This window comes from Taurulus bubalis (assembly GCF_910589615.1).
Source record: "Taurulus bubalis genome assembly, chromosome: 17".
NCBI classification, from domain to species: Eukaryota; Metazoa; Chordata; class Actinopteri; order Perciformes; family Cottidae; genus Taurulus; species Taurulus bubalis.
Genome location: NC_136605.1, coordinates 19,371,428 through 19,385,987, shown reverse-complemented (window position 1 = coordinate 19,385,987; position 14,560 = coordinate 19,371,428). Strand labels below are relative to the sequence as shown.

General features: G+C 42.1%; 2 protein-coding genes across 2 annotated transcripts; both read left to right on the top strand.

Moving 5' to 3' along the window:
• Window positions 1-17: 17 nt before the first annotated feature.
• Window positions 18-4,375, top strand: slc25a17 (solute carrier family 25 member 17). The gene is made up of 9 exons (XM_079233758.1): window positions 18-94; window positions 504-564; window positions 660-726; window positions 931-1,082; window positions 1,204-1,320; window positions 1,664-1,812; window positions 2,686-2,781; window positions 2,977-3,062; window positions 3,732-4,375. Exons 1-9 carry the CDS (start codon window positions 38-40, stop codon window positions 3,883-3,885), a joined length of 939 nt encoding a protein of 312 aa, XP_079089884.1. The 5' UTR covers window positions 18-37; the 3' UTR covers window positions 3,886-4,375.
• Window positions 4,376-5,466: 1,091 nt separating this feature from the next.
• On the top strand, window positions 5,467-13,260 carry znf598 (zinc finger protein 598; the record flags this gene model as incomplete). Its single annotated transcript, XM_079233245.1, has 12 exons — window positions 5,467-5,637; window positions 6,609-6,721; window positions 7,710-7,839; window positions 8,581-8,792; window positions 8,909-9,126; window positions 9,249-9,354; window positions 9,518-9,753; window positions 10,276-10,354; window positions 10,440-11,323; window positions 11,421-11,586; window positions 11,676-11,823; window positions 12,122-13,260. The coding sequence occupies 12 exons, from the start codon at window positions 5,467-5,469 to the stop codon at window positions 12,491-12,493; spliced, it is 2,835 nt and encodes a 944-aa protein (XP_079089371.1). The 3' UTR covers window positions 12,494-13,260.
• Between the last annotated feature and the right edge of the window lie 1,300 nt (window positions 13,261-14,560).

The following is a 14,560-nucleotide window of genomic DNA, read 5'->3' as shown; positions in this document are numbered from 1 at the left end:
TGTTTTACGCATAAAAAATAAACGAATAACGTTAAAAATGAGCTTCTCGGTTTTGTCGTATGAGGGTTTGGTCCATGCTGTTTCAGGAGCGATGGTAAGTTAGCTTCACTTTCACTATTGATTTCTGTAACTCAGTGTATAATGTCAGTCGCTGCAACTGTGTAGCTCGTAAGCTTTACATCTTCCACTCAAGACTCCATTCAAAGTGTAACGTGTTTTAGAGACGATAGCGCTACACACCACGTTACATTTACTAGGCTTTGTAATGTTTAACATGTTTTTACTAACCGTGCCATTTGGCAATATATGACATTGCACAATACGAATTGAAGAGTGATTCATGATTATTCAGGAAATGCAGTATCTTGGATATAAAGGCGTGTTTTGTGCTATACATTCATTAAATTGTTAGTTTTCGCAATGGAGTTTGGTGTAAGATTTATTCCACATTACAAAAAGGCACCATATCTTTTCCTCTGGAAACTGATTGTAGCCTATTTTAGGGAAGTGTGACTGCCATGACAGTATTCTTCCCGCTTGATACGGCCAGACTGAGGCTGCAAGGTAAGAAACACAAGTGGTGCAGTCTTACTTCCAGTTGTGATAGTGTCAACATGATGTCATCATTAAAAACAAGTTGTCTCTTGTTTGCGTTCAAGTGGATGAAAATAGGAAAGCCAAATCAACACCAGCCATTTTGGCAGAAATTATCAAAGAGGAAGGACTGTGAGTGCCATTTTTTTTGGTATTATAACAGATTTTATGTAGTTGCTCACCAGTAAATTCATGATTCTAAGTTCTAGCTTTATCACCTAAATGATACACATTTCCAGCCTAATTGGGAAAAATGCAAAGAAAATATTTGTGCATGGCGGTTTATTGTTCGAAGGGCTCTAAGGCATGTTCCTGTGTTTGCTCTCCCTCTTTTAGATCGGCACTGTACAGAGGCTGGTTCCCCGTCATCTGCAGCCTGTGCTGCTCCAACTTTGTTTACTTCTACTGCTTCCACAGCCTCAAGGCCAGCTGGCTGAAGGGAAAGCAGTCGGCACCGAGCACTGACTTAATCTTAGGCATTGCTGCAGGTCAGAGGGTCACGTTTATCACAAAAGCCTTGTTTTAGTGGCCGAGGACAAGAAAGTCCATCCAGTTCACGTCCGCTTCCTCTGGAGTCGTCTTGACTTTCACCTGCGTTCTCGTCTGCAGGTGTTGTAAACGTCCTGCTCACCACTCCTTTGTGGGTGGTCAACACCAGGCTGAAGCTTCAGGGTTCCAAGTTTCGCAATGCAGATATACGGCCCACTAACTACTCTGGCATTCTGGGTAAATGTTAAATCATGTGATTTTGTTTTGGGGTTTCCCGTCCGGTTCATTTTTGTGAATGCAGTGTCTCTTTAAAATTGAGCACAAACGTACACCCAGGCCCCCCAAAGGAAGAGCACCGGGCCTTGAAGCATATTTTATATCGTCGCCAATCGGTGGAACCCAATAAGGTTTTTCCCATAGATCTACTTTGGGAAATCAGCAGATACTATTTCACTACTTCACAGTAAATAGCCCTTATTTAAATCATTAGGACATACACGTTTTTTTCGCCATAACCGAAGAGTTCATATGCTAGTGGTAATTCCAGTTTTTTCAGTAATGGCTGTTTGCTTTTTGGCAGATGCATTTGCTCAGATCATCCGCGACGAGGGCGTGGGGGCCCTGTGGAACGGGACCTTCCCGTCCCTGCTGCTGGTGCTGAACCCTGCAATCCAGTTCATGATTTACGAAGGCTTGAAGAGGCATCTGAGGAGAGGAGTTCCCAGGGAGGTGAGGGAGGGATTAGGAGAGAGGTGAGGGAGGGATTAGGAGAACTCGGATAGAGATCAAGTGCTGAAATCACAGAAGTATATCAAAAAGTACTGCGGGGAGACGTTTCACTTAAAATTAGAATATTATGTTTTTTATTATTGACATTTTTGCAATGATCAATACACAATTTGCATTGACAATGTGAATTTAAACTGATGCCAATATAGTTTTGATATTTGACAGTAAAAAAAAAAGCGATCAAAACTTTCTTGCTCATGGACTTTCACCTCAACATTTTTGTCAGTGATCCCTCAAATTTGGTTATGAAAGCGATATGACAATTACAATTTTACAAGTCAAAAAAATGACTTGAAATAATATGAGAGCACGTTTCAAAGATCACTGGAAATTGCAACATAAAATATCAATTATATGCCCAAAATATTCAACAGGAGTTAGTGGTCAAAAGCACACTTTTGCTGAATACCCTGAATATAATTAATTAATAATAATATTATTATAATGATTATATAGTAATGTTGTATCATAAAATTTGAAAAAAAGTAAAACACACATATACTAACATAATTAACAAAGAAAAAGAAGAGGAGGAGAGTTACTGCAGCTCATCCCATCATCTGGATGGATAGACACTCAATATGCAGTAATTCTCTTCACATGATTTTTGTGTGACTTAAGAAAAGAGAGACTGGTGAAGCAGATGCTTTTGGCTGATCTTTTACACCACATGCACTTTGACATTTTGGTGGACAAATGTTTTAGTTAAGGATGACGTGACGCTCACGATAAAGGAGGGCGAGCTCAGACCTTTAGGTTTCCACTGTTCCTCTAGTAATATAGTAACAATTTTTCTTCTTTGTCCCCTCCAAGCTGTCGTCTATTGAGGTCTTCATCATCGGCGCGGTCGCCAAAGCGGTTGCCACCATTATTACGTACCCGCTGCAGACTATACAATCCATTCTCAGGGTGGGTTTCGTGTGTATTTTGTTTATGCGTGTAAAATGAGAGGCATGTGGTTTATTTTGTAAGTTTTTATTAAGACCTTCCTCACAAATATTTCCCATTTATACACAAATAATAGCCTATATGCTATCAGAATAAATGATAACATGCTTTAATCACACATACAACGTGTTTGTTCTCCTTTTTAAATCACTGCAGTTTGGTCAGTTCAGTGAGTCAACGAAAGAGTCGAAACTACTGTCCAGCATAAGAGCCATCAAGTGTCTATTGGTCAACAGAGTCAGGTGAGTGCCTGTATTTAGATACAGTGCAATAATGCAGTGGTGAATACTGCATTTGACTTGTAGCAGTTCATTTAGGAGGAATTTGCTATATTTTTAAAGCGATGTCAAATTTGCAGTCCAAATCTGGTTTTGCCTTACCCAGATTAGAATCAATTTGCTTTGATGCAATCTGGAAGACAACTAACAAATACATCCAATAATTTTGAACCATTCATAGCTGGGCATATTGCTCAGATTCAAACCTTTAAATAATTGAAAATGACTCCGGAACATAGAACATGTTTTGTCAGCATGACTTTATATTTCCACTAAGAACTACAGAGCACATTTAATTTATTCAGCTGGTTTACAACTTCCATGTGCATCATACGTAAATACAGTACGCCTATGTTGTTGCCACATACAACACTGCAGATGAGTAAACAATGCATGCACACGTGGACTCAGATCATTGACAAATAACTGGACAGTCAAACTTAAAGAACTCTTAAGTTAAATATTAAGGAACCAATCAGAGCCTGCAGTCTGAATATTATCTTTTTAACCTTCTGTGGCTTTTGTGTGTGCAGACTTATTGTTAAATGAATGAACGTTAAGAAAACTTCCTATCAGATAGTGATGATTAACATGTTTGTATTGTCTTTTTTTAACCCTGGTTTCCATTTATAGGAAATACGGCATGTTGGGTCTGTTTAAAGGCCTGGAGGCCAAGCTGCTGCAGACGGTGCTGACTGCTGCACTCATGTTCCTCCTCTATGAGAATATTGCCAGCGGCACCTTCAGAGTCATGGGACTGAGCAGCAAGCACTACAAGAGGCGCTAGCTTCACACCCGTGGACATTTGACACATCAAAGCACTGACTGACTGTCGTGATCACTGCTTACAGAGCCCATGATGGGGACTTTAACTTCCTTTAAATCTGTCACTTTCTTGTGAATCAAATGTTCAAAAATTTTGTGAATCTTAAATGGTGAATTCATCCTCATCCTACAAATAGTCAAACACTACAAACTGGAAGTAAACCTCTCTTTGTCTGTAAAAGCCTGAGTTGATGGATGGTTATGTGGCAGTCCGACTCACTACTAAAATATACAGAATAAAAATTCAACAGACAGATTTAACGCAGCGGACATCTTACAGGATAGTAATTTATGTTGATGAAACAATGAAAGAACCTGAAAGAAACTAACTAAATTAGTTTTTTAGATCAGTCTGAATATAAACTTTACCATACACACATGTTGTGAATGATTTACAAAATGTTCATGATAAATAATCACAAATCTATGAACATTTTATAATAAATATGTTTAAAAATACTGGACTATATTTTACTGATACCTCTTTATTGTGACTGAAGTTTTGAATGCAGGAGTCAAATGAGTAAAACAAATGAAAAGTTGGTAAAATATTAGATTAGATTAGATATTCCTTTATTAGTCCCACAGTGGGGGCATTGCAGGATTACAGCAGTAAACAGGTAAAGTGCAAACAAGAGACACAGTAAAAAAAAATCATAGCAAGTAATATAAATAATATTGTAAAACAATATGTAAAAACAGTAATAAAACAACTACAGTACTGAATTGTGTGTGTGTATATATATATATATATATATATATATATATATATATATATATATATGTATATATATATATATATATGTATATATATATATATATATATATATATGTATATGTATGTATATATATATATATATATATATATATATATATATGAATACAGAATATTGCACAGGTTGAAGTGTTTCTATATAGCAAGCTCAGCTATATATGAAAATAGTAAATACATATTAAACGTTTTATTAAAAAGACAATGACTTCAACTTTGAATAGTGAATTGCATAAATTAAGCAAAAATATTTAAATCGAAACGAGCAAGATTCCTCATAAAAAAAATGACATGATACTTAAAGCAGTTCAGATAAAGAAGATTATAAATAGTCAAATAAAGTAGAGCTCTTGGCAGTTTTGAGAATAATGGACAGTTACTAGCAATTTAAGATTATTTTATGTTCATATGGACATAAAATATTATTCATAAAATAATTGTAACATATTTGCATATTTAGCGTTAGTATTCCCCAAAGTACAGGACCTCATATCGACATCTGCTACCACCGGCTCCTGTCTGGCGCACACCTTGGGACACACGTGGAGCAGTCGTGGTGACCTGCGCAGACGCACGCGCATGTGATGGGTCCGCGCGTCACCACACCGGAAGGGAGCGAGTCCATCCTCATGCTATACAGATCGGAGCAACCGCAGTTGACGCGACGGCCGTAGCTCAGACTTTGCATGATTACGTAAACGCTCCAGCGGCTCTCCCCAAATAACAAATAGCACAGAAGTTGACCAGTGCCTTTTTCTCTCCACCACCACCATGGCTTCAAGAACCAGTAAAGCAGAGAAGCACTGCGTCCTGTGCTGCCAAGAAGTCGACATCTTCGCCTTGGGAAAATGCGACCATCCGGTCTGCTACCGCTGCTCCACCAAAATGAGGGTGCTGTGCGACCAGAAGTACTGCGCCGTCTGCCGGGAAGAGCTCGACAAGGTGCGGGTTCCTCCGCTACTGTGCCCCGGGGATGTGCCGCCTGGCGGTGCTAAGTAGGCCGCATTGTCCAGGCAGTTTAATTTGATTTTTTTAAAGATATATACATATATTTAAGATGGGTTTTGTTTGATAACATCGTGGCTGGATACATACTAATACAATAAAGCGATGTTACTGAATAACGACGTGGACAAACCGCCCAGATTAAACGTAATGTTACTTTCTTCCTCGCTGTCATTAGCCTAGCAACGGTAGCTAAGGAGCTCGAGCTAACACGAGCCGGTTAATAGACCGCAGGTTCGATGACGTCGTCCGTTTTACCTGGAGTCAAATAGGTGGCTAACAAGTCCACAGGGTGCTCGTTAAAATGCATTCATCTCGTGTGCTGTCACCTCTCACACACGTTAGATAGCTAGCGTTAGTTGTTGCTGCAGCTAATTTAGCTTCACCTTCTTTCAAGGTAATTGTGTGCCAGTCACCTTTTACCTGAGAGGAAGTGGTTCGTCTCGGATAAAGTTGACGTTAGGTTGGATTTCAGTCTCTTGTCGGTGGTCGTACGACACACTGTCTACCACTCCCTTTAAACAGTTACGTATATGGGAGTAGTTCATTTGGAAATGTCCATTGTCAATTGCTATGACAGCTGGTTGTTGCTGTTGTCAAAAATGTTTTCCGGTTTCATATATGTATGTATGTATGTATATGAGAAACCTGCTGTACTGACTGGGTTTCATAAGTTGACTGCTTTCCCATAATTCCATAGGATACATTACATAAGCTCTTGTGACAGAAGCAGCTTTTTAAAGTACTCTTAGTACTATTGTAAAGCCTGTCTCCGTATAAACATAATTTTTCCCACCAGGTAACCACAGCCTGATTGATTTTTTTATTATTATTATCCCTTCACTTGCCTCAAGGTAGTGCGTGTTGAATTAGTTGTTTCGCAGTTCTGACTTTCTTGTTGCACTCAGGTGGTGTTTGTGAAGAACCTGGCGGCCTTCTCGTCTCTGCCCTTCCAGCAGTTCCCCTGTGAGAAGAAGCATGATATCTATTTCTGTAACGAGAATATCTACGCCCAATACAGGTATTGCTCTTGCTCTTGCTCCATTCTCCATTAGTCATGACTGTGTTATTTTTAAATTTTTCATATTTTCTCCAATCTGTCACCAAGTTGAAGGTGCAGGCGACTACCATCACTGGAGAGTCCACCCGTTACATGCTTGTAACATTTGGTTGTGTCAGTGTCACTTTCTGTTTGGGAAGAATTGAAACTGAAATCACCATTCACTAAATGGAAATAATAATAAAAAACTCAGTCACTGAATAAATGCAGACGAATGTCATTTAAAAACACATCATAACATAAAACGCTAAAGAAGACTACCATTACATTTATGGTGATACATTTTTTTTATTGGAAGCCTGGATTGCTCGTGTTTTTTTATTTTTCACATATTTAATACAAATGTGACCTAGTTTTCTTTCTCGGTGCAAGATTTCTTTTTTTGCGGCAAATATTATTTTCAATGTCAGAAAATCGCTGTTCTCTCACCATAGGAAAAAGCACCTCTTGTCATCTCGGCATGCAGTAGCCTAATGATTTAAGCGTTGGCGAAAGATGTATATAAATACACGATGAAATAGTGTGACTCAAAGTAGCCAGTTGAAATAAGAAAATGTTTCTGTGTTGTCTGGATCGAACCATGCTGTGTTCTTGTTTTTACTACGTCTGCGTCTGTCTCTTGCACATAAAAGCTTAATTGGTACGGTAAAGTTTGTGTGTATGTAGACCACAAGTGTGCATTGTTGTTTTTATTGTGCGAACGTATAGCAGCAGGGATTTGTCTCTGTCAACCAAATCACCCGATAACCAAAAAAAGTTAGCCATAAACTTAACTTTCTAGTGAACTGAACTGATCAAACAATATTTCTAATTTTCTTCTATGTAATTAACTTTTTTGTCCCAAGTAATTTCTCTGCATTAGAAGTAGCTCAGTTTCTGTGGTTTTAATCCTGACTCTTTCTAATGATGTGTTTTGCTTTAACTTGTTTGCGTGTCTGTGCTGCTTCAGGCATCTGCTGTTGCCAGAGTGCCTGCGCTGTTCAGAACCAAAGGTCTTCTCCAAGTTTGAAGAGCTGGAGTATCACATGAGGAAGCAGCACGAGCTCTTCTGTTGCAAGCTCTGCACAAAGCATCTCAAGGTATACTCTCCCCAATCAGCTGATGCAGGCACTTGCAGGTCATTGGTAGTAATAGCACAGAGATGCAGATGCAGTGAGCTCCACTCATTTCATTTACATTGTTTGCCATGCAGATTTATAAGCTGCATAAGGAAGAACTTGTTTTTAGATGTAGCAGCAGATATGTGGAATCGGTTACCAGCAAGGCTTAAGTCAATTAGCAGTTTTGCAAACTTTAAGTCCTCCCAAAAGAGCTGTCTGAGTAGCAGCTCGTCCTAAATATAACTAGTGATGTAGATGCGTATCCTAGTTGATAGTGTGGTTGATGTTGCAGTATGTCCACAATACCATCCTGTTTGTTGTATATGTTCATGTATTGCAAGGAAATTGTTCCTGGTTTAGGAGAACATGTAGTTTCTAAGCCAGGTCGGTGTAAGCTAATTTAAGTATAAATTGAGCTGTTTGCCCGCCATGTGCTTGAATCAGAATCAGAACCATTTATTGCCACCTATGTTTTTACATACAAGGAATTTGTCTTGGTGGGTGGTGAATAACATTTAAACAATAAACGCAGTGCAAGAAATGGGAGAATGTTCAATTTACAATAGACTATAACATTTGAATAAAGTGCACAGACACAGACAAAAAGATGACAGTACTTTAAAAAAGTGTAATGTGAAAGTGACTTGTATTTAAATATGAGGTATGAAGGAGCACTGGCTAATAAATACAGTAGAATATAACCTTCACTTCTCCCACCAGATCTTCTCCCATGAGCGTAAATGGTACAACCGCAAAGAACTGGCCCGTCACCGAGCACACGGAGATCCAGACGACACCAGTCACAGAGGACACCCGCTCTGCAAGTTCTGCGATGACCGTTACCTTGACAACGATGAGCTGCTGAAGCACTTGCGCAGAGACCACTACTTCTGCCATTTCTGTGATGCAGACGGTTCCCAGGAATATTACAGGTGTGTTTTTATAGCTGTTTCTCTTACACAGTAAAAACTGTGGTCACCGGAGTGTGGTGGCTCTGTAGTTTTAAGGCAGTTGTTTTATGTTTTATTTTTAACCCTGCTATCAACAGCGATTACCCGTACCTGAGCGAGCACTTCAAAGATAGTCACTACCTGTGTGAGGAGGGCCGCTGTGCCACAGAACAGTTCACCCATGCATTCCGCTCCGAGATCGACTACAAGGCCCACAAAGCTGCAGCGCACAGCAAGAATCGAGCAGAGGCCCGACAGAACCGCCACATCGACCTGCAGTTTAACTACACCTCGAGACAAACGAGGAGAAATGAAGGTCGGTGAACTTGTTATGGCTCTGTGTTTGAGACCGGCCTTATCTTTAATATTTTCAAAGTTGACAGTAGTTCGAAGGCAATGAATGATGTGAAGTAACAAACAACGTCTGCTTGTCCTCAGGTATGCATTCAGGCGAGGACTACGACGAGCTGCGTCAGATACGAGGAGGAGGAGGAGGAGGAGGAGGAAGGCCTCATGGGGGACAGAAGAGCTGGAGGTATTCCCGGTGAGTCTAAATGAGCAATGCAGCATTGACTGGATGGAGGTTTTTGATGTGTATCTCAAGTAAGCACCAACAGACATTTTGCAGGGCAAACAAATATAGCATCATCAGTGCTTTAACATGTTTAGCGTTTAGCGTGTTTTTGAATGTGTGGTTGTTCACGCAGAGAGGAAGAGGACCGGGAGGTGGCAGCTGCGATGAAGGCATCCATGGCGCAGCATAGGCAGGACGAGAGAGGAGCGATGCAGGAGAGGAGCGCTCCCAAACACCTCAGGGAGGAGAGGAGCGCTCCCAAACACCTCAGGGAGGAGAGGAGTGCTCCCAAACACCTCAGGGAGGAGAGGACCGAGAGAGCCGAACCAGAAGAGCCCAAACACGGGACCGGACACATCAAACCTCCAGGTGAAAAAGGAAAATATTAAAACTGTTGTCACTGTGAGGGATTTGTTGTTTATTGGGTTTACTGTTTGGTTTAGTTACATAGCTGTCCTTAAAATAATCTTATTGATGGAAATAAAATAAGAGTGGAACAGACAATCCCATTCAAATCAACATAGCGGGATGGTCAGAACGGCGGCCATTATTATGTGTCCCGTTGTAGCGTGCTGCCTTCCGTATAAACTAAACCCAGTCGTGCACTCACTGAGGTGAGTAGTATGAAGAATGGAGAGGCATCTTTTGTGCACGATCGTTACCTTGGCGCTAGAGAGGAATTAAGGGATTCTGGATTTAATAGGAGTAACCAGGGTTTACCAGCATTATTCTTCTCACACAAAATTAATTGTATTTGTCTTGTTGCATCATGGGATTGCAGTAAGTTGGCTGTACGGACTAATACAAGTATTGCAGAAGCAAGAGCAGCCGAGATCCTCAGCAGCTTAACCGTCACTGTTCTGTGCTGACTGTTTTTGTTCTTTTTGACAGTAAGAACAATGCAGAGCTCTAATCCAGGGGATGGAGAAGATGACTTCCCCGCTTTAGGAGCCATGTCTGCCCCGCCCATGTAACGTTTTACCTTACAAACTTAAAAATCACACACACACCCCAAAGTGTGCTGAAATGTAACATTTCTGTTTGTATCCCTCCAGTGTAAAGCCAGCTCCTGTGACGGTAACAGCAGTCCATGCCGCTTTGAAGGAAGACGACTTCCCGAGCCTCTCGACTGTAGCGGTCGCGTCCCCCATGACCCCGGCTTACTCTGCTCAACCGAGGAATACTTCCTCTTTCCAGGAGGAGGATTTCCCCGCGCTCGTGTCCAAAATCCGGCCCCTCAAACATGCGTCTGGAGCCAGCTCTGCTTGGTCCAACCACACCGCTGTCGCTAAACCCCAAACTCAACCTCCCCCGTCCTCCAGGCCTTCCCCGCCTCTCTCGTCTGTGTCCTCTGGCCCTCAGCTCCTCTCCTCCTCCAACGCTTCATCTTTGCGGAGGAAAAAGAAGTTGGGGGAGAATGAAATATCTACCCAGTCTCCTCCTCCTCCTTCTGACGATAAGGACATCGGAGGGTCGACGCAGCAGGTGTTCCGCTCGGTGCCCACCATGCGGGATATCTCCTCTCTGCTCACCGTCAAAGGAGGCAGCAGCAAACCCTCCGCTGTGACCCCCAACCCTCCAAACCCGACCCCCATCCCCGATCCTTTTACCTCTAAAGCCAGCAAGAAGAAAAAACAGCAGAAGAACACGGCCGCTCCCTCTCCGCCGTTGTCTTCGATGTCGGGGACGACGCAAACTGTAAATACGATCTCTGTGGAAACGGCGGCACAAAAGGAGAACGTCCCGGAGAAGAGTTGGAACAAACCCCCCGCCAGTGCAGTGACGGCGACTCTGATGAGTGGATTGGCTAATGGACACCCTGAGAAGTCACCGCCCATTCGTAAGGAGGCCGTCGTGATAAAACCTCCTCCCAAACCAGACCCCCCTCTTGAACAGGAGGAGGAGTTCCCTGCTCTCATGACCAAGAACCCACCACCAGGTACAAGATATCCACATTGTTCATCTATTGTCTTCTTTTCTCCGCTTAAGGTCAGTTGATGTGCTAGAACTTGTAGCTCACACTGTTTATCCCGCAGGCTTCAAGTCCTCTTTCCCGCTGAAGGCCTCGGCTCCGGCCCCGGCCTCCGTCATGCCCCCACCTCCACCCGGCCTGGGAATCTCCGCCCCCAAACCTCCACCGGGATTCACTGGGATCCCCCTCAACAGCAACGTGGTGGAGCCTGCTCCGCCTGCAGTCAACCCGTGAGACAATCTCCCTGTTGAATACACACTGTTCTTTTTGGTTTGTCAGTGTTTGTAGCTCACAAGGTTTTTTTATTCTCATGTCCAAGGCCCCCCAAGGTGGCGAGCAGTGGCTACCTGGTCCCAGACGACTTCAATCAGAGGAACCTGGAGCTGATCCAGTCCATTAGAAAGTTGCTCCACAGCGATGAGTCAAAGTTCAACGAGTTCAAAAACTACTCTGCACAGTTCAGACAGGTACTCGCCGCATAATAGTCCACATCATGACGCTAACGATTATTTAAAGATGATGTGTGCCCATATTAATACAGACAACTTGACAGCACTGAGCGGGGCAGACCGCTGCAGTAAAATTAGAGGTTTTTGAAGGGACTCTGATGCTCAGAAATATGACCACTTTCATCCACAGGGACTCAAAATCAATAAAAGATGAAAGACAATTGTCGTAGCTTTAAACGGATATAATCCCACAGTCCTGAAGTAAATGTGTTGGTAGCGTCCTTACCCTCCTCCTCCTCCTCCTCCTTGTTCCCAGAGTGTGATATCAGCAGTCCAGTACCACAGCAGCTGTAAGGACCTGCTCGGAGAAGACTTTAACCGCATCTTCAACGAGCTGCTGGTGCTCCTGCCGGACACCGGCAAGCAGCAGGAGCTCCTGAGCGCCCACGGAGACAGCAGGGCGCTGGAGAAGCAGTCGGGCGCTGGAGGAGGAAAGAAGAACAAGAACAAGAAGAACGCCTGGCAGATGCCGACCACGATGCTGAACGCAGCGGCCGAGCTGGACTGCCAGGTGTGTCCCACGTGCAGGCAGGTACTCGCCCCGAAAGACTTCAACTCCCACAAGACCCTGCACAGGGATAACGAGGAGTTCCCTTCCTTGCAGTCAATTAGCCGTATCATCAGCTAGCCCTTCGTTTTGTTTTTTTTCCTCTGCTCCAAATGCCATTTTGGGGGTTATTTGTCACTTGCAGCAGCAGCAGCCAGTGTGGGAAACAGCAGCCACGTCCGTGTGGAGTTTAAGGCTCGTAGCTCATAACAAATTGGAATTTATTTTTATTTTCAAAGATGGCTTACGGTGTTTTTACTTTGAGGGAATCCTGTCGATGGGCTTGTGTTTAAACACAGAGCCGCTCTGTCTCAGCTCCACTCGTTTCATCCTTTGAGGACGTCTCCAGCTGGCGCTGGCAACACGGGTCCAACCAGACCTGTCGATTTATTTAATGAACGAGGAGAAACGAGCTTCACTTGAACACTTTTGCTCTCTAATACGAAAATTGTATTGATTTACATTTTTTTACCTCTCTTTGTGTTTTCTCTCTCAAATACAATGACGACTAGATGTATTTTGTTAACATCAAAGCTGATGAACTATGTATGATTCCCCAGTGGGGCTGCTTGCTCAAATATCAAAATAAACACAAACATGATCTGTTCAACGATATATTGCCATATTTATTTCAGTGCAGCTGTTTCATTATCTAATTGTCTGTCGAGTGTTGGAGTGAATGGATCGCTCCTGTTGTGTCGGAGGAGTGACAGGAAGTTAGAACAAATTTTGGGTCACAGTTTGAATTATTTCTTTTTTTTTTTTTTTTTTCATCACACTCCAATGTGGTTTATTGGCTGATTGATGGACTTGTTGTTCAGAGACGTAGCACAAGGTTGCAAATATAAACTTCATGAAACCAAACGATGAATGAGGGTCCTCGTATGTTTTTAATGTCATGTTCAAATAATATATCTAGTTTTTAAGGATCAGTGGTACAATGAGACATGGACCACTGAGGTTACCAGAAGCTATTTCTATTCAAGTCTCCAGGTTTGGGTTATTTTAGTACGCATTTTGTTACAATGAGTTATCATGAAGAAATTCCTCTGTATCTTTGTTGGTGTGTGTGTGTGTGTGTGTGTGTGTGTGTGATGATAGATCCTCTGTAATTTATGCATTTCACATGACACAAACTGGAGCTTTAAAATCCACTGTGTCGTGTATTGCATAATGTATATATGTGGGGAAAGCAAAACTAGTGTTACTTTAACTAAAACGTACTGTAATGGTACCAAAACATGGAAAGTTTTTCTTTCCATTCAAGCCTTTAATAGTTCTCCTAAACTTCTACACTGGACTGTTATACCTTTTTAAATAATGGCTAAAAACTTGGATAATGCCCACTAATAACTGTAATGCATTAACTTCTTTAAAGTGACCAAGTCTAGTTCTTGAACTTGTCATTTATTATAAAGGCGTAAGTAAAGTATCTCTGTCTGTCCAAGTTAGTCCTATAGTGTGAAATTTGCCTCCAGCCCCAGAATGCGAACACCGCCTGTTGGTGAAATTCTGCTGTAATTAATGACAGATCGTCTCGTGGAGGCCGGAGTATTCCTCTCTTCGATCAAACCAGAGTTGCTGATTGGTGGAAAGACTAACGGACTGGTGAGTTTTCGTTTGTCTTTGTGTGTCATGACAAGGTTATTTAAGTCTTTCTTAGTTCCGTTCAAGTGTGCGGTCGTGTTTTTCTCTTTTAGGTGTCAGAGTATTTACTTTTATTGGCATTTTTATTTGTGTTTATCAGATGTAGAGATCTCGCAACGAAGGTTTTTAAAGTTGATTTGGCAAACTCTTCTTTTAATGAACAACATGCCATTCATTCTGTGTTTTTCTGTCCAATGTAAAGTCAATATTTACTCTCTTTTGGCTCCGTCTTTGGTCTCCACCGCCTGCATCTGGCTCTTTATCTGCTCTGTTCACCGCGTCTTGTACAGTGAGCTTTTAGTGGTTATTCAGACTGACCAATGAGCCGAGAGGAGCCGTAGATCCAGGTGGTGATCCTCTAAAGGTTCGTCGTTATAAAATATGGATTCCAGGCGGTAAAGTCAGGGACAGAAACAGACAATCCAAAACATGTTTTCTTTTTTATTCGAGTGACGGTCAGACTGCAGTCCAGAGACATTCAGGTAATAGACAGTGACACAC